The sequence below is a fragment of the Enhydra lutris genome, unplaced genomic scaffold (genome assembly GCF_002288905.1).
Source record: "Enhydra lutris kenyoni isolate GAN:26980312 unplaced genomic scaffold, ASM228890v2 scaffoldscaffold22, whole genome shotgun sequence".
Lineage (NCBI taxonomy): Eukaryota > Metazoa > Chordata > Mammalia > Carnivora > Mustelidae > Enhydra > Enhydra lutris.
In genome coordinates this window covers 16,922,402-16,949,670 of record NW_019154106.1, presented here as the reverse complement: position 1 = coordinate 16,949,670, position 27,269 = coordinate 16,922,402, and the positions used below count along the sequence as shown (strand labels likewise).

Here is a 27,269-nt window from a genome sequence, read left to right as displayed (position 1 = left end):
GCGAACCCTCCGTCTTCCTTCCAGGGAGGCCTACTCCCGCGTTCCGCTACAAGGGAAGTGTGATTTCAGGCAGCACAGGGGAAGGGGACACCTGAAAGCCTCGACTAGAATCAACAGAGCACTCGCTTTCTGTCTACCTTCCATTTCTTGAGCTCCAGCTGGGTAGAAGATAACCTAGAAGAATTCCTTGACCCTCCTGGCTACCCAGGAAGTCTGCCATCTGAATCCAGAGCTTCTCGGTACTAACGAGCTTTTCTGACTGTGGAGGGAGACCCTGGCAGATTTATTCTGGAGGGGACGTCTCTGCTCGCTTTCCAGTCCTCATTCAGCCTGAGTGGGAAGCAACTATGGGTCGCCTCAGGCCCCGAAAACCAGGAGGGAAGCCCCTGAGCACCCCGTCCTCCTTCAGTCAGAGCCCTGAGGCCAGTCCCCGTGTGGAAAGCACTACAGCCGGCCCGTCCTGGGCCCCAGCTTGCATGCTAAGTGGCAGAAAGCACGAGAGCTCCCTGGCGCCACGGTGCTGGTGGAAGAGAAGTCATGCCCAGAACTTCAGAACGTGCAGCAAAGGGACTGCTCCGTCCCGCAGGAGCCGCCTCCTGTTTCGAGGGAGGAGAAGCACGAGTCTGTGTGCCCCAGCAAGGCACTGCTCCTCGGTGGGGACCTTCTCCGCTTTCACTGGCTGGCCGGCTAGCCGGTCCCAAGGACACGTGACAGAAAAAAAGCTGCCCAGGTACGGAGCATCTTGGGAGACCGTTCTAGTTAATGCAAACTTTATTTATAAAAGACTCTTAAATTAGTTGTATCATGCCATGCATTCATACAGAATACAGTGACCCTTCCGGGCTACGGGGAGAAGAGCTCACAAACTCCAAGGAAAACTATTAAAGAGTTTCTAAGAGTGAAAAGCTAGGAAAGATCAGGACAACTTTACAAATGAGCAGTTAAAAATAAAAGACAAAGGCTATGGAGACTAGTCGGGGCCGAGAGGCGGGCGGCTGTTTACAAGTCTGTACACTAAACTACGACACGGACAGTCGGCTAGAGGCAGGGCGCGGGCGGAGAAGCAGAGTGTGGACAGAGGCCCGTGCCCCGGCCGCCCCTCCCGGCCCGCACGGGGGCGCGTCCTGCCAGTCCGAGCGCCGGGCCCGCCGAGCCCCTGCCACGAGGGGGACGCCGAGTTTAGTGACCTAGAGCTGCAGGGCGCGGGGCGGGGGCAGCTTCACTTGCGACTGCTCTTTATTCTCTCCAGTCTCTTTTTCAAGTCATCAATGTTCGCTGTGGAGGACGAGGACGTGGTCATGGTTCCTGAAGAGTGGGTCTGGTTAGAATCCAGGTCTGAGTGCTGGTGCTGCTCCCGGGACTCCCGGAGCTGAGAGAGTTTGCTGTGCAGCATGTCTGTGGAAGAGGCGACGGGGGGGACTGCTGGTTTGGAGAGCAGGGAGGTCAGCGGAGGCCGCTCATCTTGCTGTGGAGAGAAGGAGACCCAGGTCAGCCCGCAGCTCGGGAAGCGCGGCCAGGCCCTGCCCCACGCGGAGGGAAGGAGCGCACCTTTGTATTGTCCAGACCACAACGCTGGCGGAGGATCTTGAGCCTTTCCAGGTAGACAGATGGTCCCACCTCCTCTCCGTTTGTGTTACCTATGGAGGACACCGTGCTTGTGGGAGCGGGCATACACGTGACCTCCGTCTGCGGGGAGATGCCTGCAGAGGAAATGGGGGAAGGATGTCAAATGCACACACGTCCCACTTCCAGACCGCCCCGGTTAATCTGTTGCCACAGGGAACGATTTGGAACAATTTACACCACTGTAAAGACCGAGATATCCACAAGAGTCCCATCTGGAGTTGGTGATAAACAGGCTCTGGAATGTACGAGTCAAGCTGAGCGAGAACTTCAAGAAACAACGGAGCAGAGCAGAGCAAAAGCTAGACCCTCCGCCTGCGTCCTGGGACATGAGGGGGCTGCAAGCCATCATCCCGCCACTGGCCTGGGCCAGCCAAAAGCCCAGGCTGCTCCCGAGGCTACTGTGCCTGGCTGAAGAACCGCTGGCCTTGAAATGCCGGCCGTAATTAGACTAGGTCTGGACTAGGTGACGCACGGGGGAGTGCTTATTCAAACCGGGGAAGACCACAGGGAGCTTGAGGTGACAGTGTGTTCAGGGGGAAAAGGGGAAACACAGATGTCCAACACACACCCCAAAGAGGGACAGGAACGGGCGCATCTGTCACCCTCAGCATGGAGAACAATATTCTTGCAGGAGAGGGGAAAAACCAGAAAAATCTATCACAGTTCTTAAATTCTGAGAAGGAACAATCACAAAATGTAGGCATTTAAAACACCCAATTTGGTATCAGAGAGAACGCTTTATATAAGCCAAAAAGAGCAGGTCTAAGGGTAAGTCGAAAAGTAGCACCAAAGGTTACTGTATAGGAAAAAAAGGAATCCTTAACGTAAACATGCGGAGAATGTGCTGATCGGAGGCCAGTGACCGAGGAAGGACGTGAGAGCCAGTAGTGAGGGGCGCTGTCCGAACACAGTCCACACGGAGCCACTCTGTAATCAGTGGGGTCACACGCTCGGGCTGCCTGTGTGCTGCGTAGGCCCCGAGTACCAATGTAATGTTGGCTGTCACCAGAAAGGCCTTTGGAAGTGAAAAAAGGGGGCCCCACTCGATCAAGCAAACCATGCTATGTGCGCTTACTACCTCTGACCTGCCATACAGTGTAGTATTCGTTAGGTGAGTTGTTCTCTGTCTGTCTCTGCCTTTGTGGACTTTAAACTCTAGCAGAGGTTTCTGTCTTCTGCTGCCTGGCCCATGGGAGGCACTCAGCAGGCACTGCCGAATGACAGGAGTGAAAGCTCATCCATCCCAATGTCAGGCTGAAACCTTACTCCCTCCACAGTGAAAATGCCTGTGTGTGCAAATTCCTGTTTACAGGAGCTAGAGCCAGAGAGAAGACCCTGGAGGTGTCAGTTACAGAAAGCAGCTGTCAAGAGCCTTAAAAGAAAGACCCCTGTTCACTGTGCAGAATAGAGCACGCATATCTGTTCCACATTTTCTTTTCTGTGAGTTCCCCAAACCTCCTACTCTTACAATCTCGGATTTGTTTGCCTATAAAACCATGTTTCCTGGGTGCTTGGGTGGCTCAGTTGGTTGGGCGACTGCCTTCGGCTCAGGTCATGATCCCGGAGTCCTGGGATCGAGTCCCGCATCGGGCTCCCTGCTCCTTGGGGAGTCTGCTTCCCTCTCTGACCTTCTCCCCTCTCATGCTCTCTCTCACGGTCTCTCTTTCAAATAATAAAATCTTAAAAAACAAAAACAAAACCAAAAAACCATGTTTCCTTTGTGGTTTTCAGGTTCCAGTCACGTTCCCTCTCACTGTGTATCTTGCTGGGCTGAAGCTTCAATTGGGTTCTTCAATTATTTTTGTTTTTAACACCTGAAATTATGCCTCTCCAAGACCTTAAGAGTCTTTTCCTTGAAGTGTGACAAGCAGAATGTCTACGTATGGACGGCATGCTACATATGGACATACCATATGCGATCCGAGGGTGGGGGGGTAGGCTGTGAATTTTAAGAAAGGTCTCCCTGAGACAGTGGCTTCTGAACAAAGATCTGAGGGGAGAGAGTGAGCTAGTTTCAAGGCTATCTCGGGCAAGAGCAAGCTACATGTCAGAAATAGCTGGGACAAAGGCCCCCAGCAGGTGTGGGTCTGGTGCGTTCCAGAACAGCAGGGATGCTGGTGGGGGCCGGGGTGGAACAGGAGTCAGTGTGAGTAGAAGAGATGTGTGGCTCTAGAGCTGACAGCGGGCCTTACAACTTCGGACCCTGTAGATCTCTGAGGCCGTCTGCTCTTACTGAGAAAGGGAGAGCCTTTGGAGAATGAGAAGTGCTGTTCCGATACTATGTGTGCAAACGATGATGGGAAGGCAGCACTGGAAGCAGGTCAGCTGGGAGAACAGTGCCAGACACCAGGTGAGAGGTGAGCACACTCACACGGGGCAGGGGCAGTGAAGGTCCTGGGAAGTGGGTTAGAATTCCGCACGCAGGGTTTGCAGGCAGAACCAAAAGGACTTCCGACAGAGGGGAGGGCACGACTCAAAGGCTTCGGGTCTAAGCAAACTAGAAGGACCAAGCTGCCATCATCCGAGATGGAGAAGAAAGTTAACGGAGCAGGTTTCGGAGGACTCTCTGGAGCTGAGAATGTGACACGCTGAGTCGACCATGTCTACTGGAGACTCACGTGGAGGCATCGCGTAGGATGTATGTGTTGGGATCAGGAAGGTTTGAGCTGGACCCTAGACAACCCTGAGCCTCGCTGGCATGTAAATGGAATCTCAAGCGATGAGAATACTCGAGTTAGTTAAGGGAGCAAGAGTAAGAAGGAAGAGACAGTACGGACTGAAGCCTCGAGAACGCCAAGATGAAAAGTTCAGGGAGAGGAAGAATCAGAGGCCAAGAAGGAAGAGGCCAGGAAAGCCAGGCTCGAGGAGACCAAGAGAGCAAGGACACCTGGAGGTACAGGGAAGAAACTGTTTCAAGGGCAGGGAGCTCTGCCCCTGCAAAACACTGGTGATGGGTCAAGTCAGGTGACCGTGTTGGCCGCTGCAGCAGTGTGAACATCACTGGTGACCATCAGGGACTGAGGAGCACAGATATAAATTAAAGCCAATCAAAACCTCCAGTTCCTGAGCTGAAGCTATTCTGAGCTCACGCCTGCGGCCGCTGGACAAACCATACCTGTAGATGCGGGAAGACGGCCTTTGCCTTCCCTCTCCATCTCAATCACCCGGAGGCCTCTCTCGACATAGCTCTGGAAGAACTGGGAGGAATTTTTCAGAAATGGTTCAATGTCAGCATCTGAATACTTCTTCTTATATTCATATAACTCTGCCAGGCCCTGGTTACCAAGAAAAAGGAAGAGGGGGTGGACGTTAGTCAGTGGCCTTTCCCCATCAAGCAGATGCCCATTTGGCTCATCCTTCCCCTCTCACCTCTTTAGTGTTCTCCTTAGAGCCGATCTTCTTAAAAATCTCAGCCAAGAAGTCATTCACTTTGGCCTTTGATGATTTTTCATCCTGCAATTGGAAGACACAAAGGACTGGCTACACTTGAGTTATTAATTAGGAGCCCACGACTGGATAAGACCTGAAGAGTTCTCACAACTGGTATGTTCCTGCGGATAACAGAAGCACCAGTGTGTGCGGCAGAAAACCCCTACTTTCTGGGACACTGAATGCCTCCAGTCGCAGGCTTTCAGCTAAACTTGATGAGGAAGGACCTGGCCCACTGCTTCCTAAGTAGAGCTCGCCGTGGATTTATCTGGCAACCTGTGGTTGTGTGGCGACCACACGGTTCTCTTTCGTTCATATAAGGAAACTTCCAGGCGGAAATGCTCACAGCAGGGCGCTGTAGCAGGAGAGTGAGCCAGTCCCCGCGCCTTCACACTCGACCCTCAGCAAGGCGGGCTCCAGCACTCACGCCTCCGACAAGATCGCCACCCTCAGCCTTTGGGGTCAGGCCGCTTACTATGCGAGACGCTCCCTTCTCTGTCTCCTTCTCGGACTTGCTCCCCGTCTGGTCCATGCTGTGCTTCATCATCCGGCAGAGATGCGCCTCCAGCTCAGACTCGTTCTTGTTGTCAATCATCGTTAGATGGTCTAGGATCTGAGGGAGACGTGCCCGTTCAGATGGCAATACCATATCCAGAACATTCTCCTCAAGCTCCTTCAGGGGCCAGCTGCTGTGCTCACTTACCTTGGGTCCTTTCAATTTGCATAAAGTGTGGAGCAGCGTCTTTAGGGTCCGTATGGGAAATTCGCTTTTGCATTGCTTCAGTTTCTCTTTGGGAAAGACCTTCATGAAAATGTGTATGTCCAGGAGAATTCTGTCCAGATTAATGCTGTTGATGGTATCAGGCAAGAGTCGAACCATTCTCCAGAGACACTATTGAAAAAAGAAAAAAGTAGTAGTAGTGGTGGAAGAATGAAGATAATTCCTGTCACCGCCTGCTCTGGGCTCTGGGGTCACTGTGGATAGATGGTTAGTGTGTGATGAGCTATCCATGTCATCATCCCCACACCTCCTTCCCACTCCTTGGAGATGGGCCTTAAATAGTGAGAAGAGGTGGAGAACTGGGCATGGGATCCGAGAGGAGAATAGTTCACACAGCTTAACCTAATCTAACCCAAGGAAACAAACTCTGTTACAGTGTAGTAACAGGATTTATGGTGCAGAAATGTTCATTTGGGGTCTTCCATCGAAGAGACCAAAATATTACAGGGCTATACATATCTGTTTCCCTGGAAGGTATAAAATTTGTCTCAGCAAACTCACTGCCGTTTGTTTCTAGGACAAACGGTATCTCCCTTTTCACAGTTTGAGGCCAAGAACTGTTCAGGCCTGAGCTTGGGGTATAAATTGGAGACCAGGTATGTTTTTCAGGTATGCCCTGGTCAATTTTTTATGTCTTTCTTTCTTTTTTTTGAAGATTTTATTTGTTTATTTGACAGAGACAGCGAGAGAGGGAACACAAGCAGGGTGAGGAGAGTGAGAGGGAGAAGCAGGCTCTCTGCTGAGCAGGGAGCCCGATGCGGGGCTTGATCCCAGGACGCTGGGATGGGATCACGACCCGATCTGAAGGCAGACGCCCAATGACTGAGCCACCCAGGTGCCCCTGTCTTACTTTCAACTCCCCTTTCCCCAACACTTTAACAAAGTATTTCATCTTTGAAAGAAAGATCAAATTATTTCCACTTTACCTTCATAACAAGCTCTGAGAATTTGGGAGAACTGGCTGTTGCTAGCAGGCTGTCTTGGAGCAAAACAAGGAGGGCACTAGAGCAAAAAAAAAATCCCAATATGCTAGCATTAATAGGTTTCAAACATTCATTTACTATTAAAATCAGTAACTGAAAGACCAAGTGGAAACTGTTTCCATCTAATAAATTGAGAGCTTGTCAATCAGGACTGTCTCTGATTACCTGGCATTCAGCTGTGAAGAAAATAAACGTCAACCCTTTAAGCTTCCTTAGTTACCACCTGATAAATGGTAAAGCTCCTCACTCTACTTTTCATTTTCACTGGTAGCTGAGAGAGAAATGTGCCTGAAATGTACATGAAAGAGGGAGGTAACCAACAGACACTACAGTCCTACTCTAGAAAACTCACTCTGCTGGCTGGCTTCCTGAGTTGTTACTCATTTTAATGCTGTCTCAGGTTGAAATATTTTTGGTTCATGAGGAAGAGAAGAGTAATAAATCAACATAACTAGGCAAACCTAAAGTTATAATTGGTCTAGTGACTGGCTTCCATGGGTAGACCAAAGAGAGGCTGTTCCAGGCTCTAGGGGAGAGATTACAGTTATACCTCAGGATGTTGGTCTGGTCTGACTTCTCCAGCACCTTCACCACCAAGAGGTTCACAGAGCGGATCACTTGCTGTCCTTCCTCTAGATCTTCAATTCGAGAGTCCAGCATTAAGGTGATGAGGCCGTGCATCAGGTCTTTCAGGACGCCGGTGGAGGCCTCCCGGGCGAGGCTCTCGATCTGAAACAGCTATCCAATCATACTTCCATTAAAGGTACGAAACCCAGTGTTATACAGCAAGGAAGACAAATATGGGTGGCATGTTCTAGTAAACAATTTTACTGTATTAAAAAAATTCGAGTATTAGGGGAAAAAAAAAAAATCACCAGACCCCCTCCAACCTCCAGAAATAGCCAAAATTCACCAGAGTGCCTCCTTCTTTCCTGTTACAGAAGTACTTTTAGGGTGAGCAGTTATCGGTGAAATGTAGTCAGGGCCTACCATGCCTGATGAAGACACAGCAGGAAGCAGAATTCTAGGTAATACGTATCCCAACAATAAGGCCAACTGCAGTATCACCCAACATCCGGTGAAACTAGTCAGTAGACTAAGTAAAACCCACAGGTGGCACAGGGCTCACTGGAACTACGCGGACTCACGCTCTAGAACCCGGGCAGGATGGGACACTGAAGGGAAGCTCACATTCTACAGGCGTGGCCTTACCGAAATCATGTTGCCGACGATACAGCTATACAGCTTGGTGATCTCGTCCTTCTCCAATTTCTCATCTGCCATATGTGTGCTGTAGATGAGTCTTAGTTGCATGAACGTGGCTATCAGAAACTGATCAATATGGCCAGACATAGCTTCAGCTTTGTCTTCCTGTCTTAGGACCTCATCGATCTGGTAACAAAAACCCCAAGATATAGTCACCAAGCATTATACTTCTAAGTAGCAGAAAAATGCTACAAGGATGTATCAGTAATATTTGCAAAGTGCTTATAATTATCTTAGCTTGAAAAAAATCCAGTCACTTTACATAGTCCTTAGGGATTCAAACATGCAACACATGTTTACTGAGCAAGATACGGTTAGAATTAGTCACAGATCCTTTTTGAAAAGGTTCACTATCTAGAAGATCAGGGAATCTGTATGTTTAAATACCCATTATATCTCATTTGATTACCCAACAGTTCTGAGTAGTAGTAAGGTAAGATTTCCATTTATCAGATGAGTAAAGTGAGACTCAAAAGATCAGACTACTTAGTCCAAATTCAAAACTCAGGTTTCCCACATCCTGATCTGGTGTTCTTTTTGGTTCGGAGCATTGGCTGTCACTAATGGTAAAATGTACTACTATGGGAAAACATGTATTTCCTATTCACTACTGTGAAAATATCTGCGTTATTTATGTAATCATAAAAATATGATTGTCCCCTGTGTAATAGGACAAGCATGCCAATCTTCAATGACCATCCTCTTATGCAGGGCTATCCTGTTATAGAATTCCAGGGAGCATCATTTACAAAGACTGCAGTGTGAACAGTGCCCCCTGGTGTTCTAGAAGCTCGTGGTCCTACTTTCATTTAGATTTATGCAGTTAGATATCCCATACACACAAACAATTTTATATAAATGGGGCTGTTTAACAATGCTGCTTTAACAAAGACACCATACAAAAATACTCTTTTTTTTTTTCAGGGGGAAGCTTAATCTTTTTCCTAAGATAATTAACAGTAATGCCTGGTCAACATCTTTCACATTCACAGAAGCATGACCATACATGCAGACATAAATGGGATCAAGTTTTAGGGTGTTGTTTATTCTACCAGAGGATTATAGTCCATACACAAATCTGCATCTGGCTTTTCTAGTTCAACAGAAAATTATGAAAATCCCCAAAGGCCACAAGAACAGCTCTAGTTTAAAAAAAAAAAAAAAAGCTCTATTTTTAAAGGCTGCTTAACAGTCCACATATGCATGTAGCAAAATTTACTCAATCATTCTCTTACTGATAAACATTCAGTATGTTTCCAGTTTGGTTATTTTGTTTCCTATAGATAATGTTACAATTAACATGACTCTATATATATAGTATCCTAACTTACTCGTGTTTTTATTTCTAACTTCTGAACCTGAAGAATACATTTTTTTTCAAAGATGTTATTTATTTATTTGACAGACAGATCACAGGTAGGCAGAGAGGCAGGCAGAGAGAGAGAGGAGGAAGCAGGCTCCCCGCTGAGCAGAGAGCCCAATGCGGGGCTCAATCTCAGGACCCTGAGATCATGACCTGAGCCTTAACCATCAGAGGCCTTAACCACCTGAGCCACCTAGGTGCCCCAAGAATACAACATTTTAAATGGCATATAGATATTACTGTATTGTTTTCTTTAAAAAAGGCACTAACATTTAATTCACATTTCTACATTTAATGTATGAGTACTGTTTTTCCAGAATTTTGATCAGCTGTGTGCTCTTTTTATTTTTTGTCACTCTGATGGCAAAAAGTGCTATCTTATTATTATGTTAATTTGCATTTTGTGCCAGAGGAGGGCCTGGACCTCTTTTCACGTGTTTACTGGCTTGGCTGTTTGGAATCTTCTGTAATTGGCTTATTCACATCCTTTGGTAATTTTTCTGTTGGGTTCCTCCTGTAGCTATTAATCCTTTACTAGTCATATGGGTTGCAAATATATCCCACAAGATACCACTTATTGACAGTATATGGTAAATTTCTCTAGATTAAAATCTTTAAATTTTATATGATCAAATACCTTGTTCTGTTCTGGGTTTCCTAACTTTTTAATGGTCTCCCCAAGTCTCCTAGTTATTTAAAAAACCTTAGGGGGAGATCAATTATTTCCAATTTCCACAGGGTTATAGGTCTAATTTTTTTTTTCAGTCTCTTCCTTATTTATGGTTGGCTCCCTCCTCATTCCTGACACTTATATTTTTGGTCTCTAATCAGGCTAGTAAGGAATTAATTTTGTTTCATAGGAAACAAATTTAGATTATTTTAAAAATCCATCTCATGAATTGTAGTTTATCTCCTACTTTTAAATTTCTTTTGATTTAAAAATTTTTTTTTCTAATATCTGGTTAAGTACTAAGTTCCTTTTATTTATTTATTTATTTATTTTTTGCTAAGTTCCTTTATTTTAGCCTTTCTTCAATAATAAATGCATTTCAGGCAATATATTTTTCTGAGTTCAGTAGTTTCAGTAGAGTTTTAGAACTGCTTTCCTATTCACTATTAAGAGTTTTCGGGTGGGGCGCCTGGATGGCTCAGTCTAGTTTCCCACTCTTCATTTTGGCTTAGGCCACGATCTCAGGATTGTGAGATGTAGCCCTGCTTTGGGATCTACGCTCAGCAGGGAGCCTGCTTGGGATTCTCTCCCTCTGCTCCCTACCCCCACTCTTACTCTTTCTCTCTCAAGAAATAAATAAATTGTTAAAGAGGTTTTTTTTTTTTTTTTTTTTGATTGATGGGTCAGGAGGGTGTCTCATTCTTTTCTAAGTAGTCAATATTTCTTGTGACATTATTTATTAAAAAATTTGTTGGGTTACCGGTAAAGAATTTGGTTAAGTATATCTTTTACTATAGCAGGTGTTAAGATACAAAAAATATAGATATTTTAAGAGACTGTAAAATTCTCCCTACATATATATTAATTAAATCTAGTTTACTGTTAACTAATTTTTTTTAAAAAGATTTATTTATTTCAGAAAGAGAAAGCACCCCAGTGTGGGGCTGGGGAGGGGCAGAGGGAGAGGGACAGCAGACTACCACTGAGCAGGGAATCTGATGTGGGGCTCGATCCCAGGACCCTGAGATCATGACCTGGGCCAAAAATCCAGAGTCAGACACTTAACCGATTGACCCAGGTGCCCCACTAATATATTTTTTTTAAATTAAGGTTCAACTTTAATATGATACAACATACAAATCGTAAGAATACAACTTAATGAAATTCTATGCCTGTGTATCTGTACATCTGCCCCTGAGAATGAGCTATAGGACATCTGTAGGACACGAAAAGCTCTTTTCCTGCCCCTCCAAGTCCGTACCTTGCCTCCCACCAGAGGTTACTATTCTTTCTGAGTTTGCTTTTTTAATTTTTTATTATTATTATTATTTTTAAAGATTTTATTTATTTATTTGACAGACAGAGAGAGATCACAAGTAGGCAGAGAGGCAGGCAGAGAGAGGAGGAAGCAGGCTCCCTGCTGAGCAGAGAGCCCGATGCAGGGCTCGATCCCAGGACCCTGGGATCATGACCTGAGCCGAAGGCAGAGGTTTTAACCCTCTGAGCCACCCAGGCGCCCCTGAGTTTGCTTTTTTAAAAAACCACTATTCTGACCTCTAAACTGGCAAGAATTATTTAATTTCCACGTCTTTATATTTCATCTACCGCATCTGTACCATTTGTCTTAATCTGTGACTTGTCTTGTCTTTTTTCTTTTCTTTTCTTTTTTTTTTTTTAGAGTAGACGTCATAGCCAACACAGGGCTTGAACTCATCACCCTTAGATTAAGAGTCCCATGTTCCACGGACAGCCAGCCAGGCACCCTGCTTGTCTTTTCATTTTGTTATAAACAGGAGCATCTAGTGATAACCAAAGTTCTTAGAAATTTTAATGTAGTAAAGGTTTTTCCTTTTCTTTTATGCTTTGTGTGTAGTTTATTTTTTTAAAGATTTTATTCATTTATTTGACAGAGAGAGACACAACGAGAGCGGAACACAGCAGGGGGCTTGGCAAAGGGAGAAGCAGGCTTCCCGCTGAGCAGGGAGCCCGATGCGGGGCTCAATCCCAGGACCCTGGGATCATGACCTGCGATAAAGGCAGATGCTTAATGACTGAGCCACCCAGGTGCACCCGTGTCTAGTTTAAAAAGAAATCCTCACATAATGTGAAGTAAAAAATGTACTCCTATTCACACCTATGTCTTTAATCCATCTGAAACATACTTTGGTGTAGGAAATAGCAATCTGTTGTTCCTACAGAAAATAATTAGTCCTAGCACCATTTACTGATTAATGTAGCTTTACCAAGTGATTTTTTAAGGTCTTTTCTGTGTTCAGTTTCCTATAGATGTGAGTCTATTTCTGGCCTCTTTGTTCCATCTCAATGGTGATCTGCTTGTCCAGGCCAATACTGTACTATTAATTACAGGGGCTCTGTAGTCACAGCTGATGCCTGGGGACATAAGCCATCTCCACTGTGTTCTCATCTTTAAAGTCTTAAAAAAACTGACTTTGCTATTTGGAAACCCGTTGATCTCCCATATAAATTTAAAAGAATTTGTTTCATGACTACAGGAAAACTGTTGACATTTTGATTAGAATGGCTCTGACTGTATAGGTTAATTTGAGGAAAACTGGCAATTGATAAACCCAAATCTTGTGAACATAGTATACTTCCATTTATTTGGAAATTCTCTAACGTCATTCGATTTTCTTTGTAAAATGCTTGATTTATTCCTAATTATTTAAACATTTTTGTTACTGAGGGTTTTACTTTTATCTTAATTTTCTTGTAACAGTAAAAATACATATAAAACTTACCATTTTAACCATTTTGAAGTATATAATGCAATAGCATTAAGTACCTTCGCAGTGTTATGTAACCATCACTACTATTTCTAGAACTTTGTTGTCATCCTAAACAGATTCCATACCCATTAAATCATAAGTCCCCCCTTCCCCTGCCCCCCTAGTCCTGGTAACCTCTCTACTTTCTATGTCCATGGATCTGCCTCTTCTAGGTACCTCATATATGTGGAATCATACAGTATTTGTCCCTTTGTGCCTGACTTATCGTACGCAGCATGTTTCCAAGGTTCACCCATGTTACTGCATACATCAGAATTTAATTCATCTTTATGGTTGAATAATACTGCACTGTACCTATACACCACATTTTGTTTATTCATCTGTTGTTTTCCACATTTTGTCTGCTGTGAATGATGCTGCTATGAACACTGGGGCACAACTATCTGTTTGGGTCCCCACTTTCTAGGAGTGAAATTGCTGGACCTTATTGTAATTCTATGTTTAACCACGACAGGAAACGCCAGGCTGTTCTCCACAGCGGTTGCACGGTTTTATGTCCTCACCAGCAATACACACAAGTCCCTATTTCTCCACCTCCTTGTAACAACAGTTACTGTTTCCCATTTTCAGAAAGAAAAATCCTAATGGGTGTGAAGTGGTATCTCACTGTGGTTTTGATCTACATTTCCTTAATGACTAAGAATGGAAACAACTTTTCACGTGCTTACTGGCCACCTGTATATCTTCTTTGGAGAAATGTCAATTTAAGTCCTTTGCCCAAATTTTTTTTTTGGGGGGTTGAGTTTTAGTTCTTTCTGTGTTCTGGATATTAATCCCTTATCATATAAAATTTGCAAATCTTTTCTCTCATTCTGTGGGGTATCTTTTTACTCTTTTGATAGTGACCTTTAATGCATAAAACTTTTATATTTTGATAAATTCAATTTAATTATTTTTTTCTTTTGTTGCCATTGCTTTTGGTGTCCTATGCAAGAATGCACTGCCAAATCCAGTATCATGAAGATCTTCCCTTTTGGTATTTTTTTTTTTTCTTTAGGTCATTATTAAAGGAGAGACATGGATTTTATTCACCTGATGAAAGTAAGATTTCACAACTTCACTGGAATGAGCAGCTTCACGCAATGCCATTTCAGTAATGATTTATTTCAGTCTACATACTTTCTGAGGATGTCACCATCTCTAAATAAGAAATAATCCTTGGGGCGCCTGGGTGGCTCAGTCAGTTAAGCTTCCAACTCTTGATTTTGGCTCAGGTCATGATCTCAGGGTCATGGAACTGAGCTCTGTGTAGGGCCCCACACTCAGTGGGGAGACTGCTTGAGATTCTCTCCCTCTGCCCCTCCCCCTGCTTGCTCTCTCTCTCAAATGAATAAACTTAAAAAAAAAAACCCCAAAAACAATCCTTGTCATCTAGAACTACTTTGGTGCCTCCATAGTCTAGAAGAACTTTACCTCCAACTTTCATGCTAACTGGTTGAATCTCTCTACTCTTTAAAAAAATTTTATTTATTTATGTGACAGATATCACAAGTAGGCAGAGAGGCAAGAAAAGAGAGAGGAAGGGAAGCAGGCTCCCCACTGAGCAGAGCCCCCCATGTGGGGCTCAATCCCAGGACCCCGGAATCATGACCTGAGCTGAAGGCAGAGGCTTTAACCCACTGAGCCACCCAGGTGCCCCTCTACTCTTTGCTTTAGAGCCTGATCCAATAGACTCCTGTTGCTTGTAATAGTTTTCCTTGAGATTTTTCTGGAAGCAAAATGCCTCCTGTGGTTGCAGTTTTGGCTGTAATTCTTTCAACTAAAATTCAGTCAAAGAAGAGAAGAAACGTCTTAAACACCTGTGTGCCATGACTCATATTCTGCTCTCGAGCTGCTACTGACACAAGGAGACCCCCCCCACAACACATTTTCTTCTAAGAGTTTATAGCTTTAGCTATGACATTAATGTCTTTGATCCATTTTGAGTTAGTTTTTGTATATAGCGTTAAGAGTCTAACTTCACTCTTTTGCGTGTGGATATCCATTTTCCCAGCATCATTTGTTGAGAAGACTGTCCTTTCCCCACTGAATGGTCTTGTCACCCTTGTCATCCAGACCATTAATTTGGTTTCTGCAGTTACCATTCTCTCCCTTCAGACCATCTACTCAATTTAAAAATTCTAAAGCCATGTTTGTTTTTTTTGCCCGAATCTTCATATATAATAATAAATCCTCTTTAAGAACTCTTCCCACACCCTGCTCCCCTCTGCTGTGGTCATCTTGTCCCCTCCAGCAGTTTCACGGTGCTAAGAGATTCCCATTCTGGTTATTTTGTTTTATTCTTCTTTCCAGTTACTGCGTCTCTTATGGTATGATTCGTTATTATTCTTTACCTAGTCAGAATTCACTCTTGGGTCTGCCTTTTGGAAATACTCAATTGTGGCAGTCTGAAATGGGGGACAGAGCAATTTTTGCTCTTCTAAGTTAGTGGTATGCCAGCTGGCAACCTATCAGTCACATGACCCAACACCAAGGGCAAGAAGCACTTCTGCTCTTCTGTCTCTGAGGTACAAAAGCTAGAGACTTCCCAGTCTCAGACAGCAAATTCAGTCTTTTTGTTCAGCAACCTGTAGTTCCCTGGGGGCCAGGGAGAACACCAGGTCCTTCTATTAACATTCATTACAAACCACTGTTGTCCTTTCTTTAGGGAATCTGCTGGTCTCCCTGGATGAAGAGAGATCTCTTTCCAGGATTTTGGGTGTTGCGATCTTCCTCCCTGGCTCTGCACTACTGAACTTCAGGTTTTCCTGAAGGTGTCTATGCAGTAAAGGCTTCCACTTGTAGTATACGGAGCCTGACACTTGTACAGACTTCAGATGCCACCTACCAGACCCAGCAGCTCCTCTGATCAGAAATGGCGGACGGGTTTGGATTGAAGTTGGTAAGAGAAGGCAAGAGGAATGCAAGTATTCAAGTCACTATTTCCTAGAATCCCCTCCAATGTCGAAATTGTTAATAGGCGTCTATTTGTCAAACAAAAACAAAAATGTTGCGCTGAGATTCCCAATTCCTTCATTTCTAGCCATCTGTCTTGATGGGAGATATCCAACAGGCTGCTCAAGCTTAACACAGCAAAGACATCTCTCTTAACATCCAACTCTCAAGACTGTTCTTCCTCCAGCTCCCCCCACCTTGGCACCACCGTCCCCCCACCCAGGTGCTCAAGCCAAAGATCGAGGGGTTGCTCTTGATTCTTTTCCTACCTTACTTTTCACATCCCATCTGTCTCCAAGTCTTATGGACGCTACCTATCAAAGATGCCCTGAAACCACCTGCTTCTCCTCCTCCCCACTGTGATAGCCCTGGTGCAGGCGATACTATCTTTCATATGAATTTCAGTCAGAGCTTCTTAATAGATATGGTCTTGTGAGAATGGCCAGAGAGACACTTTCCCCAGTAAAAATAAAGTTCAAACACTATAGAAATGTTGGATGTACTGTAAAAGAACTTCTAAAACCCCGAATCAGCTGAAAGTAAGTTGTCAGTCTGGTGCTCCACGCCCATCTCACACTTCACTGTGTATTTCTTTGTCACAAGGACATCCTCCTACATACTCAGGAGGCAACACTCAAAATCAGGAAATTAGTATTAGCGCGATCACACCTAGTCCTCCAGCCCCGTTCCACTCTCTCTAATTGTCCTGATCACGTTCTTCATAGCTAAAGGCCAGTCTAGACTCTAGACCAATCCTCAGTCTTTCCTTGACCTTCTTGACCTTGACATTGTAAAATATCCCTCAGTCTGCATTTGTTTGAGGTTTCTTCAAGCTTAGATGACATTAGGAATGTCAGCAAAGTGATGCTGAATTCTCACCGGCTCCTACAAGGTGACACATGATTTCATCTTGTCCTATTACTGATGTTCACTGTGACACTTCAAGCTGCTAAGCTTCTGTACTGTCAGATTATTCCAAGTATTTTGTATTTCTGAGTTACTTTTTGTATTTCAGTCCTCTGTATTTTGTGGGGAGGTACTATGAAACTGTAAATACCTCATTTCTCTTTAAATTTTTAATGTACAAGTGCCTGGACTTGGGGTTTCCTATTTTGTTAAATTTTATTCAATTCATTGGGTTATACCTCATTACTATCATTATTGATTTTGATGCTAAAACTATCCTCTGTGCAAACAGAAGGAGTCTGTTTCAGATGGCCCCTGGGTCCTTCTGATATGTCCTTATCATTCTTTGAACCTCTCCTTACTGTCAGGTACAATACAATATTCCAGGATTATCTTGTACTTTTTCTTTTTTTTTTTTTTTTAATATTTTATTTATTTATTTGACAGAGAGAGAGAGATCAGAGAGAGGCAGAGAGGCAGAGAGGCAGGCAGGGTGAGGGGGAGAACAGGCTCCCGATGCATGGCCCAATCCCAGGACCCTGAGATCATGACCTGAGCCGAAGGCAGAGGCTTAACCCACTGAGCCACCCAGGCGCCCTCTTGTACTTTTTCTAGTTTAGCCTTAGAATCTACCTCTTCTTCAAGGAGCCCTCATTCCCTTTTAGTGGAAGATGGTATTTAGAAGCTAAGATTTAATGTGCCTGGCTAGCTCAGTCGGTAGAGCATGAGACTCTTAGAAGCCAAGATTTGGGGGTGCTTGTTGCTGTTGGGGTACTGCTGTTCTCAGGTCCTCTCAATGAAAAGAACTAGGAAATATATGCATATTATATACATACATGTATATCTGTAACATACATTTATACCACATATATACATACATTTATATTGATATTTCTACATCTCTGTATTGAAAATCATGAGTTCATACTGACACATCTAATCTAATTCTGGTCCAATAATAGAGTTTATTCTATTTTGCTTCCCTTTCATATTTGTAGCACTCTTTTCTGAAAGTAAGAAACATGGCTTCAGGGGTGCCTGGGTGACTCAGTGTGTTAAATGTCTACCTTTGGCCCAAGTCATGATCCGGGGAGCCTGGGATCGATCCCTGAGTTGGGCTCCCTGCTTGGTGGTGAGTCTGCTTCTCCCTCTCCCTCTGTCTCTGCCCCTGCTTATGTTTCTCTCTCTCTCACATAAATAAATAAAATCTTTAAAAAAAAAACCAGAAAAAAAGAAATGCGGCTTCTATTTTCCTTATGTATCTTTGACCAATCCCCTTCCCATCTCTGCTCTCAGTCCTTCCCCACGTAGATGCCTACTTCTCCTGGTTCAGCTCTGGACTCCCCATTCTGAGCTGCCTGCGGCTGCCCCGCCCCCTCCACCCCACATGGCTACCCTCCTCACCTTGCAGGGGACCCTACCACCACACCAGAGTGGCTGCCTGCACAACAAGCTTTTCATCCTGCTCGGGCTCTGACTCCTGACTCTGCATCACCCCCCGCAAATGACACCAGCCTCACAACACTGGGGCTCTGAGAACCTCGCAATGGGCTGTGATGGTTCCCCACCCCCACCACCTTGCCACAAGGTGGATGCCTACCTTACTCCACCAACTTACTGGTTTTGAGACTAGATTCTTAGGGAAGGGAAGCAGAAGAGAATGATTTGTAAAAAAAACCAAAAAACAAAAAACAAACATGTAGCTTCTTTGCTCAAAATTCTCTAATGGTTTTCCATCACACTTAAAATCCAAACAACCTACCTAGGGCTTTAAAGGCCTACACAATATGATCTCTGTCTACCTCTTAAATCTCCTTCTGTACCATTCTCCCCCTTGCGCACTCTGCTCTGGGCACGTCGGCCTTGAATATTCAAGCTCACTCCTACCTGACAGCCTTTGTACTAGCTGTTCCCTCTGCCTGCATCCCTGACCATCAATCGAATAACTACTCGGCTCCTCTCTCTGATTACCCCATTTGAGTTATATTTATACAGTAGTTGCTCTTATCTGGTATTTTCTTGTTTACCTGTTTTTCTCTATCCGCTAAAACCTAAGTAAGTTCCAGGAGATTTGGTCCCTACTTACTCAGTGCTGTATCTCTAGCCTCTGGTGAATGAATGCAAGTGTAAAAAGCAAGGATCTATGAGAGCCACCTCCTGGGAGGCAAGCGATGACACTGAGTGGTCCCTGCGCACTTTCTCATCAGTGCAGTGCTGAACACTGCCTGCCTCCTTTAACTCTGACCTGTACGCAGCTACCACTCGTACAGCCTCAGCCACTGCAATTACTGTCATGGGTCACACCCCCATTACCTGTGTCAGAGCTTGGATGCTTGTGTTGATATCACCACTGGCTACCTGGGAGATAATAAAATTGATTGTGGATGCTGTATTGCTGTGCATGTCATCGAAGTGTGGAGAAACAGCCCGGATTCTAGAGAGCAGAGCCAAGGGAAAAAAAAAAATCAATCCTTGTTACAAGACATCCCAAGCAAGCTGGAATTATGCAGTTCTCCGCTAGCTCCAGGCCTGAGTAAAGAACTGTCACCAGTCACACAGTAATCAGTTCTAAAAAGTTCCAACTGCACAGAAAACCCCTTCCACGTTTGCACCCTCATGATCGTGCAATGCTGACACTTAACTGAAAGAGATTAACTTACTTGGGTTCAGGAATAAGGACCGGTTCAAAAATGTCATCCAGTTTGTGCTGAACAAGCTCTGGCATTTCACATCGGACTGTACCATTGTCATTCTCAATCTCGTCTAGGTCCAGCTGGAATTCTCGGCGCACCATCTGGGCTGCCTCAGGATGCCCACTCATGCTTCGGGCTTGGCTAAGGGAAGCAAAAGAAGGCTCCTGAACTAGAGAGACTTCTGAACCGAAGAACAAGAGTCACACTGCCAGCTGCCCCAAAGCTTCAAGACAGATGTTCAACTTCTGGTTTCAGCCCCCCTGAATGATTTAAGTCCTCGAGCCTAAGCAGGTGCCTTCAATGGGGAACAACTCCGGTTCCTAAATACTCTCAGAGTAGATCATTTTACGGTAATAAATTTATAGTATCGTATTTACAGTATTTATGATTGTATTTATACTACCTTCCAGATTGTAAGTGTTCTCTCTAGTTTACCAAAGCCAACAAACCTTGTACTGATATTCCAAATGGGGCAGAAAACAATGTAATATACTGACTCAAAGCTTTCTACTTGGACAAAAATTTAAGAAAAATCTACTCTGACTGGTTCTTTTCTGCCAAATTAACCAGTGTTTTAAGTTTTTCTCATCATAAGCATTCTTCCAAATATTAGTTTGGTACATTTTAGATGTTGAGGGTCAGTCACCTCTTTTTAGGAATAGAAACACTCACTCTTGACAGGTCAGGGCCAGCATTACATCCAAACAATAGATATTTAAAGTTTCCAATTCAAACTGGTTAACGTTAGATATCGGACATAGCCCAAATTAGAGCTGTCTTGCTCAGAAGGTAGTATTTTGAGTCCCTATACCAATTCTGGGCTGCATGCATTTTACTTATTAGCTTTATCTGAAGACTAGGAACCTGAGCATGGCCAGGTATCACACAAGGACAAAGGCGAACCAGTAATTTCACCACATGACATTGAGTTGCCCCCTCTGCTAACCAGTGGACTTCTGGGGAAGGCTTGGTTCATGGGATACTGATGGATGCCCTCTAACCTGCTTAGAGTTATAAACTCTAAACCAATCACCCTCCAGAGGGGATGAATCCAAGTCAGAAGTTAGAAAGATATAAGAGCCCTGCTAATGAGAAATTAGCAGTCAGTACTTACATCCTATAAGTGCGATACATAATTCTGTCCACGGAAAAGCAGTGAAAGAAGGCACAAGACTATTTAGAAGTGGTTTTGAGACAAAGACAAAGACAATGAAGACTGAAGGATTAAACATTTGGCTACAAGACATTTCTCCAGACACTCTGGCATGCATGGTAATGGCTACAGGAACTCAAGATTATGTTACAGGATAAGCATTAAGCACACGAGGCAAAGGCCACTTGAGATGTTCTCAGACCACTGTCTCCATCTACATACTTGAGTTTGGAGGACATGTCTTCGGCTGGTCCCTTGCGCAGCATGTTGGCGTTGGAGTTTACGCTCTGTGTGCGCGGAGGTTTCTCCTCCATCTGTTTCACTGGGGCAGCCGAAGGCCTCTTTGCTGACCGCTTAATCCTCTCCTCGAGCATGCTCATATCCTTTTCAGAGAGCTGTAAAATGAAGCCGAATTATACTTATTAGAACGCCCCTCTACCACAATATGAGGAGAATTAAAAACCTAATTGGAAAGCCCAGAGTCAATCCATTCATATATTGAAGCAAGCAGAACCTAATATGTTGGGATATGTTTATTTTCAAAACACTAGCTACATTTAAAATAAACTATTGTTAAAACCTGATAATTAGAGAATCTATGAAAGAAGGCAAGGATACGAAAGGAAAAGCTATTAGTAACTACAAATGAAAAGGTCAAAGATTAAATGACGCTTCCTCAGGTTTGCTCTGTCAGCACTAACTACGTGAGCGAAAGGAAAGAAGCTTTCCTGCTGATCATCTGTAAAATTCCCATCTGTTTTATCTCCTTCACTGACCTGTAGTGAGGATGTAAACAGATTAGTACAGGAAAAGATGTATAAAAACCGTGTAAATATATGTAATACTCGGAGGTCACTGGAGGGAAGGCCTGAGGTGCAACCACAAGTGGCCGGGTCAAAGTCGGCAATCAGAAGCAGCACGCGATGGGTCTGCAGAGTCTGGCTCATGGCTCTTCTCATCTGACAGATGCCAGAATCTACATTATATATGTGAGTATCTATTCACTAAAAACTAAACGTGCTGAAAATTATAGAGCAGATTTCTAGGCAGAATCTAAGTCTCAGACTAGCTCAGGTTATGATTCAAAAACAGTTCTTGTTTCTAAAGCAAATGGTATGAATAGAAGGTACAGAGAAGAAAATGTGGTTTCCAGTAAGACAGAGCATAAATGTCCTACAACAATCAGACACCCTCAGGGGTTCATCTGAACTCTAGGACACACGGATGGGTTCAGTTTATAATACAAAGTGGTAAAAACTGAGCTAGAGTTGCAATGGTATGCAAGTCACAACACGCTGAAATGTTCAGAGCAAAGGCACTCACAGTTCCAATGAGCTTGAACACCTGATCCCCATGCACGTTGTACACGGTGACGATGGTATTGAGGGCAGCATTGCGCACAGCGTTGTCACGGTCTCCTATGTGAATCGCGATCTCCTTTAAGGCTTTCCCTGGGGTTGGTTGGCAAACGTTCATGCCATAGGACTCGACCAGACACCCCAGTTCTTCCAGGCACTCTGATGGGGGAGAAAGGTTAGATTAATGAGACCCAAGACACATTCGGCTTAGAGACCTATCTTTACTAGATACATTTTGCTGGGCATACGTGAAGAGCTATGATCTTATTCTGGCTCTGCCTAGCATTTTTCCTTGTTTACTGCCTTCTGATAAAACATACAACCAAATAATACTGTCCCAGCAAGTGCTCCTGGAAGAAAGGGATGCCTGTGAGTCAGATGGCCCCTGTGCACTTGATTTTGTCACCAGGGTGGTACTGAGTGGTGCCCGTATCACCTTATACTGGCTCCACCAGTGTGCAACTCATCACTCTCACAGTCCAACTGGAAGGCTGGAATCAACCATGCCGACAATGAAGAAATGTCCTTGGTTCATCTACAAACTATTTCTTTTAGAGGTCACTGCTGCACAGACTCATGCCTCAGTTTAAATTGTTGCTTCACCTGCTCTTTGCTTAGAGTTTTTGGATTTGGTTCCTTCCATGATGAAGGGGAACATCTTGCTGGCTGGGTAGACAAGGCACATCCGGTTCAGGATGGCACGGACATCTTTACGAATGACATCCTTTGGTTCTCCAACCTAGTCGACAAGAAAATAATGATTGAGGCAGTTCCTGACTGACAAAGTGTTGTCCTATGCATCCCACATCTTGGGAGAACAGGGGCATGGAAATGAACAGGGGAAGGTATCATCGCAGAATAAATGGAAAAGGGAGAGGGAATAAAGGATGGGAACGGAGGTCAGCTGGGAAGTTGGGCAGTCTGCCAGAGTGAGAATGACACATTACCTTGAGGATGAGATAGGGGATGAAGGAAGATGCTTCATTCTCAGTAAGATGATACTCTTCCTCACTTAGCAGGGTGAAGAGCAATTTTAAATATTCTAGGGCTTTCATCAGGACGCTTGTATTGGTGTCAAAAAACCGCAGGGTAAGCCACTTTAAGATAAGATCCAGGCAACCAATAACACCCTCTTTTTCACTCTCCAAGTGCTTAAAACAAAAGACAAATAAGACCGTATAAAAATTTAAGTTCTAGATTTTACTGGAGTCCAAGAAAAAAATAGTAGATTTTTAAGATTCTATTTAAGACCTAAAATTATGACAGTCATTTATTCTATCAAATAATACAACAGCTCTAAAGCCAAAGAATATGGTATATTCTGGTTCCTTCTCAAGTCACGTTAACTTCTGGTTATTTCACAAGGCTTAGTATTTTTATGGATCTGAGGTACACGTGTACTTATCTACTGGAAACCTACATCAACCATGACAGCAAGGGCTTTATTATGATGCTGAAAGTCTGAGTGAAACATCTCATCTTGTAACCACTTAGCCACACAGCTAGACATCTGGGTCTTTAGTTGCTCAATGTATTCATCCCGTGGAGTAGTAAAATTCCACTTCAGCACCTGAAAAAAACCAGGGAAAGGGGACTATAAGGTGTTCAACTGAAATGAGGTAGAGAATTCTATTTAAAGCTGCTGCAAAAATCAATGTAAGGATATTTTAAAATTTGACAAGATTAATTTGTAATTAAATATGAATGCAAAATGTATTAGCGAGCAGTCATACTTTTGGAAGCTTAACTCTTAACATCTTCTAGGAATAGAATATTCAGCAATTCTCACTAGAAAAATCAATGCTCTATTATTGTATAACACAGTGATACTATTGGTACAATTTTAATAAAGGGAAAATTTGTAATATCTATCAAAATTAAATATGTACATACATTCTAGTAGGAGTTTAATAAAGATACATTCACATATATGCACAAGTACCTACATTCAAAGATGCTCAGGGCAAAATAGTTTATAATAGTGAAAGACTAGAAGCAACCTAAATGTTTATATTATGGGCTGGGGATAAAGACAGGTACATACACGTGATGTACCAATAAAGAGAATAAATGTATATATGCATGCAGTCATGTATTGACTATTAAAATATTTCAAACATCATTAAAAGAAAAAAGCAAAATACAGAACAAAGAGTATAACACGTTCCCCTGTGTGTGAAAAGCGCTACACATTTATACATCTATGACTGTATAGTATGAAATAGTCATACTTCTGGAGTAATACACAAAAACACTGGTAATAATATCTTCCCTGTGGAGGGAGATTAGAGGGAGACATGCCTCTTATACTATACTCTGCACTTTTCATACTGCTTGTTTTTTATTTTTTAAACAATGTATTTTGACAAAAAATTTAACTGCCTAATAATACCAAAATAATATAAAAAGAGAAATGACTGAATTAGACAGTCACCAGATATGTCTTTTGAGGTATCAGGTACAAAAAGGATTAAACAAGTAGCCTACTACAAATGTGTAGTTGATAAAAATCAATGAATATTTTCCATTTTATGATTATAAAAATTAAAACAACTTCGGTTTCCATTTGGAAGAAGAACAGGCAATAGCTCTATTCTATAGTTCCTTTTGCAGGAAATAATGCTCCCATAAACCTAAGAGAAACAAGCTATAGTTTATAAGCAAAGATTCAGTTCATTATTAGGTATTTCAATAATGAAATGAATTCCAGACATTCTTGATTACAAAACAAAACAATAATTACAAAACAAAACAGAAAGCAAAAAATTCCTGAGAGTTCTTGTCCCTTACTTACCTTTAAACCTTTTTCATCTTTCATTCTTTGTTCTTTTCCATTTGGAACAACAATGAAAATAGGACCAGATTTGTCTTCATCCTCCTTTAAGCTGGTTTTGCTGGGCACTTTCTTTCCTTGTGCACTCTACAGCCAAGGTTCAGGGAACGCTGGTTAGCTAGGATACTAGTCCTTGGGAATATGATGTTATTGCCCGGTAAGCGGGCTCTCTATAAAACAGACACTATCAAAATTGTATTCCCCATGAAAGAAACAGATGAGCCACAGAATCTTGCACATACTATGCTTTTGCACATTTCCAGAACTGTGTGTTTGTTTGCTTGTTTCTTCTTTTTTTTTTTTTAAGTGACTCTATGCCCAAAATGGGGCTTGAACTCATGACCCTGAGATTAAGCTCTGAGCAGAGATCAAGAGTCAGATGCTTAACTGACTGAGCCACCTAGGTGCCCCACCAAAATTTTTTTTTGAGAGGGAGCATGAGCCGATGTGTGTGTGTGTGTTGGGGTGGAGGGGGAGTAGAGAGATAGAGGGAGAGAATCCTTTTTTTTTTTTTTTTTGAAGATTTTATTTATTTATTTGACAGACAGAGATCACAAGTAGGCAAAGAGGCAGGCAGAGAAAGAGGAAGGGAAGCAGGCTCCCTGCTGAGCAGAGAGTCCGATGCGGGGTTCGATCCCAGGACCCTGAGATCATGACCTGAGCCAAAGGCAGGGGCTTTAACCCACTGAGCCATCCAGGTGCCACCCCCCCCCCTTTTTTTTTTAAGATTTTATTTATTTATTTGGCAGACAGATCACAAGTAGGCAGAGAGGCAGGCAGAGAGAGAGAAGGGAGGAAGCAGGCTCCCCGCTGAGCAGAGAACCTGATGAAGGCTCGATCCCAGGACCCTGGGATCATGACCCGAGCCGAAGGCAGAGCCACTGAGCCACCCAGGCATCCCGAGAACAGAATCTTTAAGCAGTCTCGGAGCACGACATAGGGCTCAGTCTCACAACAAAGACTAAAACCTGAGCTGAAATCAAGAGTTGGATGCCCAACTAACTGAACCACCCAGGGGCTCCCAGAAATGTTTTTAATATATTCTCAAGTAACTGTGGGTTACCTTGGGTTGGCATGTAATGTAGGTGGAAAAACTCTATTATAATGTCATTGATCTGGGTCATAGACTCTTTGTTTACTGGACAGCTTTTAAAAAAAGAAAAAGATTTTATTTATCTCTTTGACGGGGGGGGGGTGGAGCACAAGCATGGGGAGGAGCAGGCAGAGGGAGAGGGAGAAGCAGACTTCCCACTGAGCAGGGAGCCCAACATGGGGCTTGATCCCAAGACCCTGGGATCATGACTTGAGCCCAAAGCAGACACTTACCCGACTGAGCCACCCAGGCGCCCCTGGATAGCTCTCTTTCTTAAAATCTTCAACACCATTTACAGCTTTCCATATTATTGACATTTTGAATAGCATTTACATGTTTTAGTCAAGAAAGCTTTTCTGCCTCTCTGCATATAAAATGTATCTCTATCACATCATTATAACTGGAGATGCTCTGAACCTGTTTCTAGAGAAACTTGCCCAAGACCTTTTAAAGAATTATTAAAGTGGTTTTTGAAAATAATCTGAAATTTTGAATCTTTATATCAGACGGAAAGAAAATAGCGAACACTCAGAATATGTATTTAAAGTAATACTTGAGGGGCGCCTGGGTGGCTCAGTGGGTTAAAGCCTCTGCGTCTGGCTCAGGTCATGATCCCAGGGTTCTGGGATCGAGCCCCCCATCGGGCTCTCTGCTCGGGAGGGAGCCTGCTTCCTCCTCTCTCTGCCTGCCCCTCTGCCTACTTGTGATCTCTGTCAAACAAATAAATAAAATCTTTAAAAAAAATAAAGTAATACTTGACTGGGATCATTATTACTTATTAATATAAATGCAGCAAGAGCCTGTTATTTCTAGTAGGCCAGAATTTCTTTCTAGTTCAAACACTGAAGTCATTCAGTTAAAACAAGTGTGAGATCATTTATGTGCAACTGTTTCGTAAACTGCAAAAGACTGGGGAAAAAAGTAAAGCATTAAGAACAGAGTCAAAAATACTTCAAAGCACTTGTGATCAAATACTAAAATAAGCACTTGTTAAATTTGGGATGAGGACAGTGGGGAGGACAGGAAAAGAACAGCTTCCACTGGACAGTTTAGAAGATAATTATCTATTTAAAGTAATACTGAATTAAAGGACCATGCATAGGGAAGGAAACAAATAACTAATCCTCAAACGAATGGCCAGCATGCCCACTGTATATGAGCATATAATAATAAATGTACTGGGGCCGCCTGGGTGGCTCAGTCTGTTAAGAACCAACTTTTGGTTTCAACTCAGGTCATGACCTCACAGATCATGAGACGGAGCCCTGCGTCAGGCTCTGCACTCAGCAAGGAGTCTGCTTGAGGATTCTCCCCCTCTGCCGCTCCCCTGGCTTGGGCTCACTTTCTCTTTCTCTCTCAAATAAATGAATCTTT

General features: G+C 43.5%; 1 protein-coding gene across 3 annotated transcripts in view; it reads right to left on the bottom strand.

Moving 5' to 3' along the window:
• Positions 1-762: 762 nt before the first annotated feature.
• The window catches only part of LOC111149599 (cytoskeleton associated protein 5), a 69,422-nt gene continuing 42,915 nt past the window's right edge, over positions 763-27,269 (bottom strand). For 2 of the 3 annotated variants that reach the window (XM_022506739.1, XM_022506741.1), the window contains 17 exons: positions 24,764-24,889; positions 23,390-23,539; positions 22,917-23,120; positions 22,573-22,708; positions 21,935-22,128; positions 20,834-21,006; positions 19,426-19,599; positions 19,079-19,199; positions 8,032-8,211; positions 7,370-7,557; positions 6,763-6,838; positions 5,759-5,947; positions 5,531-5,668; positions 4,996-5,079; positions 4,742-4,901; positions 1,549-1,700; positions 763-1,465 (listed from right to left, as the gene is read on the bottom strand). In XM_022506739.1, coding sequence (XP_022362447.1) covers positions 1,220-1,465; positions 1,549-1,700; positions 4,742-4,901; positions 4,996-5,079; positions 5,531-5,668; positions 5,759-5,947; positions 6,763-6,838; positions 7,370-7,557; positions 8,032-8,211; positions 19,079-19,199; positions 19,426-19,599; positions 20,834-21,006; positions 21,935-22,128; positions 22,573-22,708; positions 22,917-23,120; positions 23,390-23,539; positions 24,764-24,889 — 2,691 coding nt within the window. In that variant the 3' untranslated portion in view covers positions 763-1,219. The remainder of the gene's footprint in view (positions 1,466-1,548; positions 1,701-4,741; positions 4,902-4,995; positions 5,080-5,530; positions 5,669-5,758; positions 5,948-6,762; positions 6,839-7,369; positions 7,558-8,031; positions 8,212-19,078; positions 19,200-19,425; positions 19,600-20,833; positions 21,007-21,934; positions 22,129-22,572; positions 22,709-22,916; positions 23,121-23,389; positions 23,540-24,763; positions 24,890-27,269) is intronic. The other variant, XM_022506740.1, reaches the window with a different exon arrangement.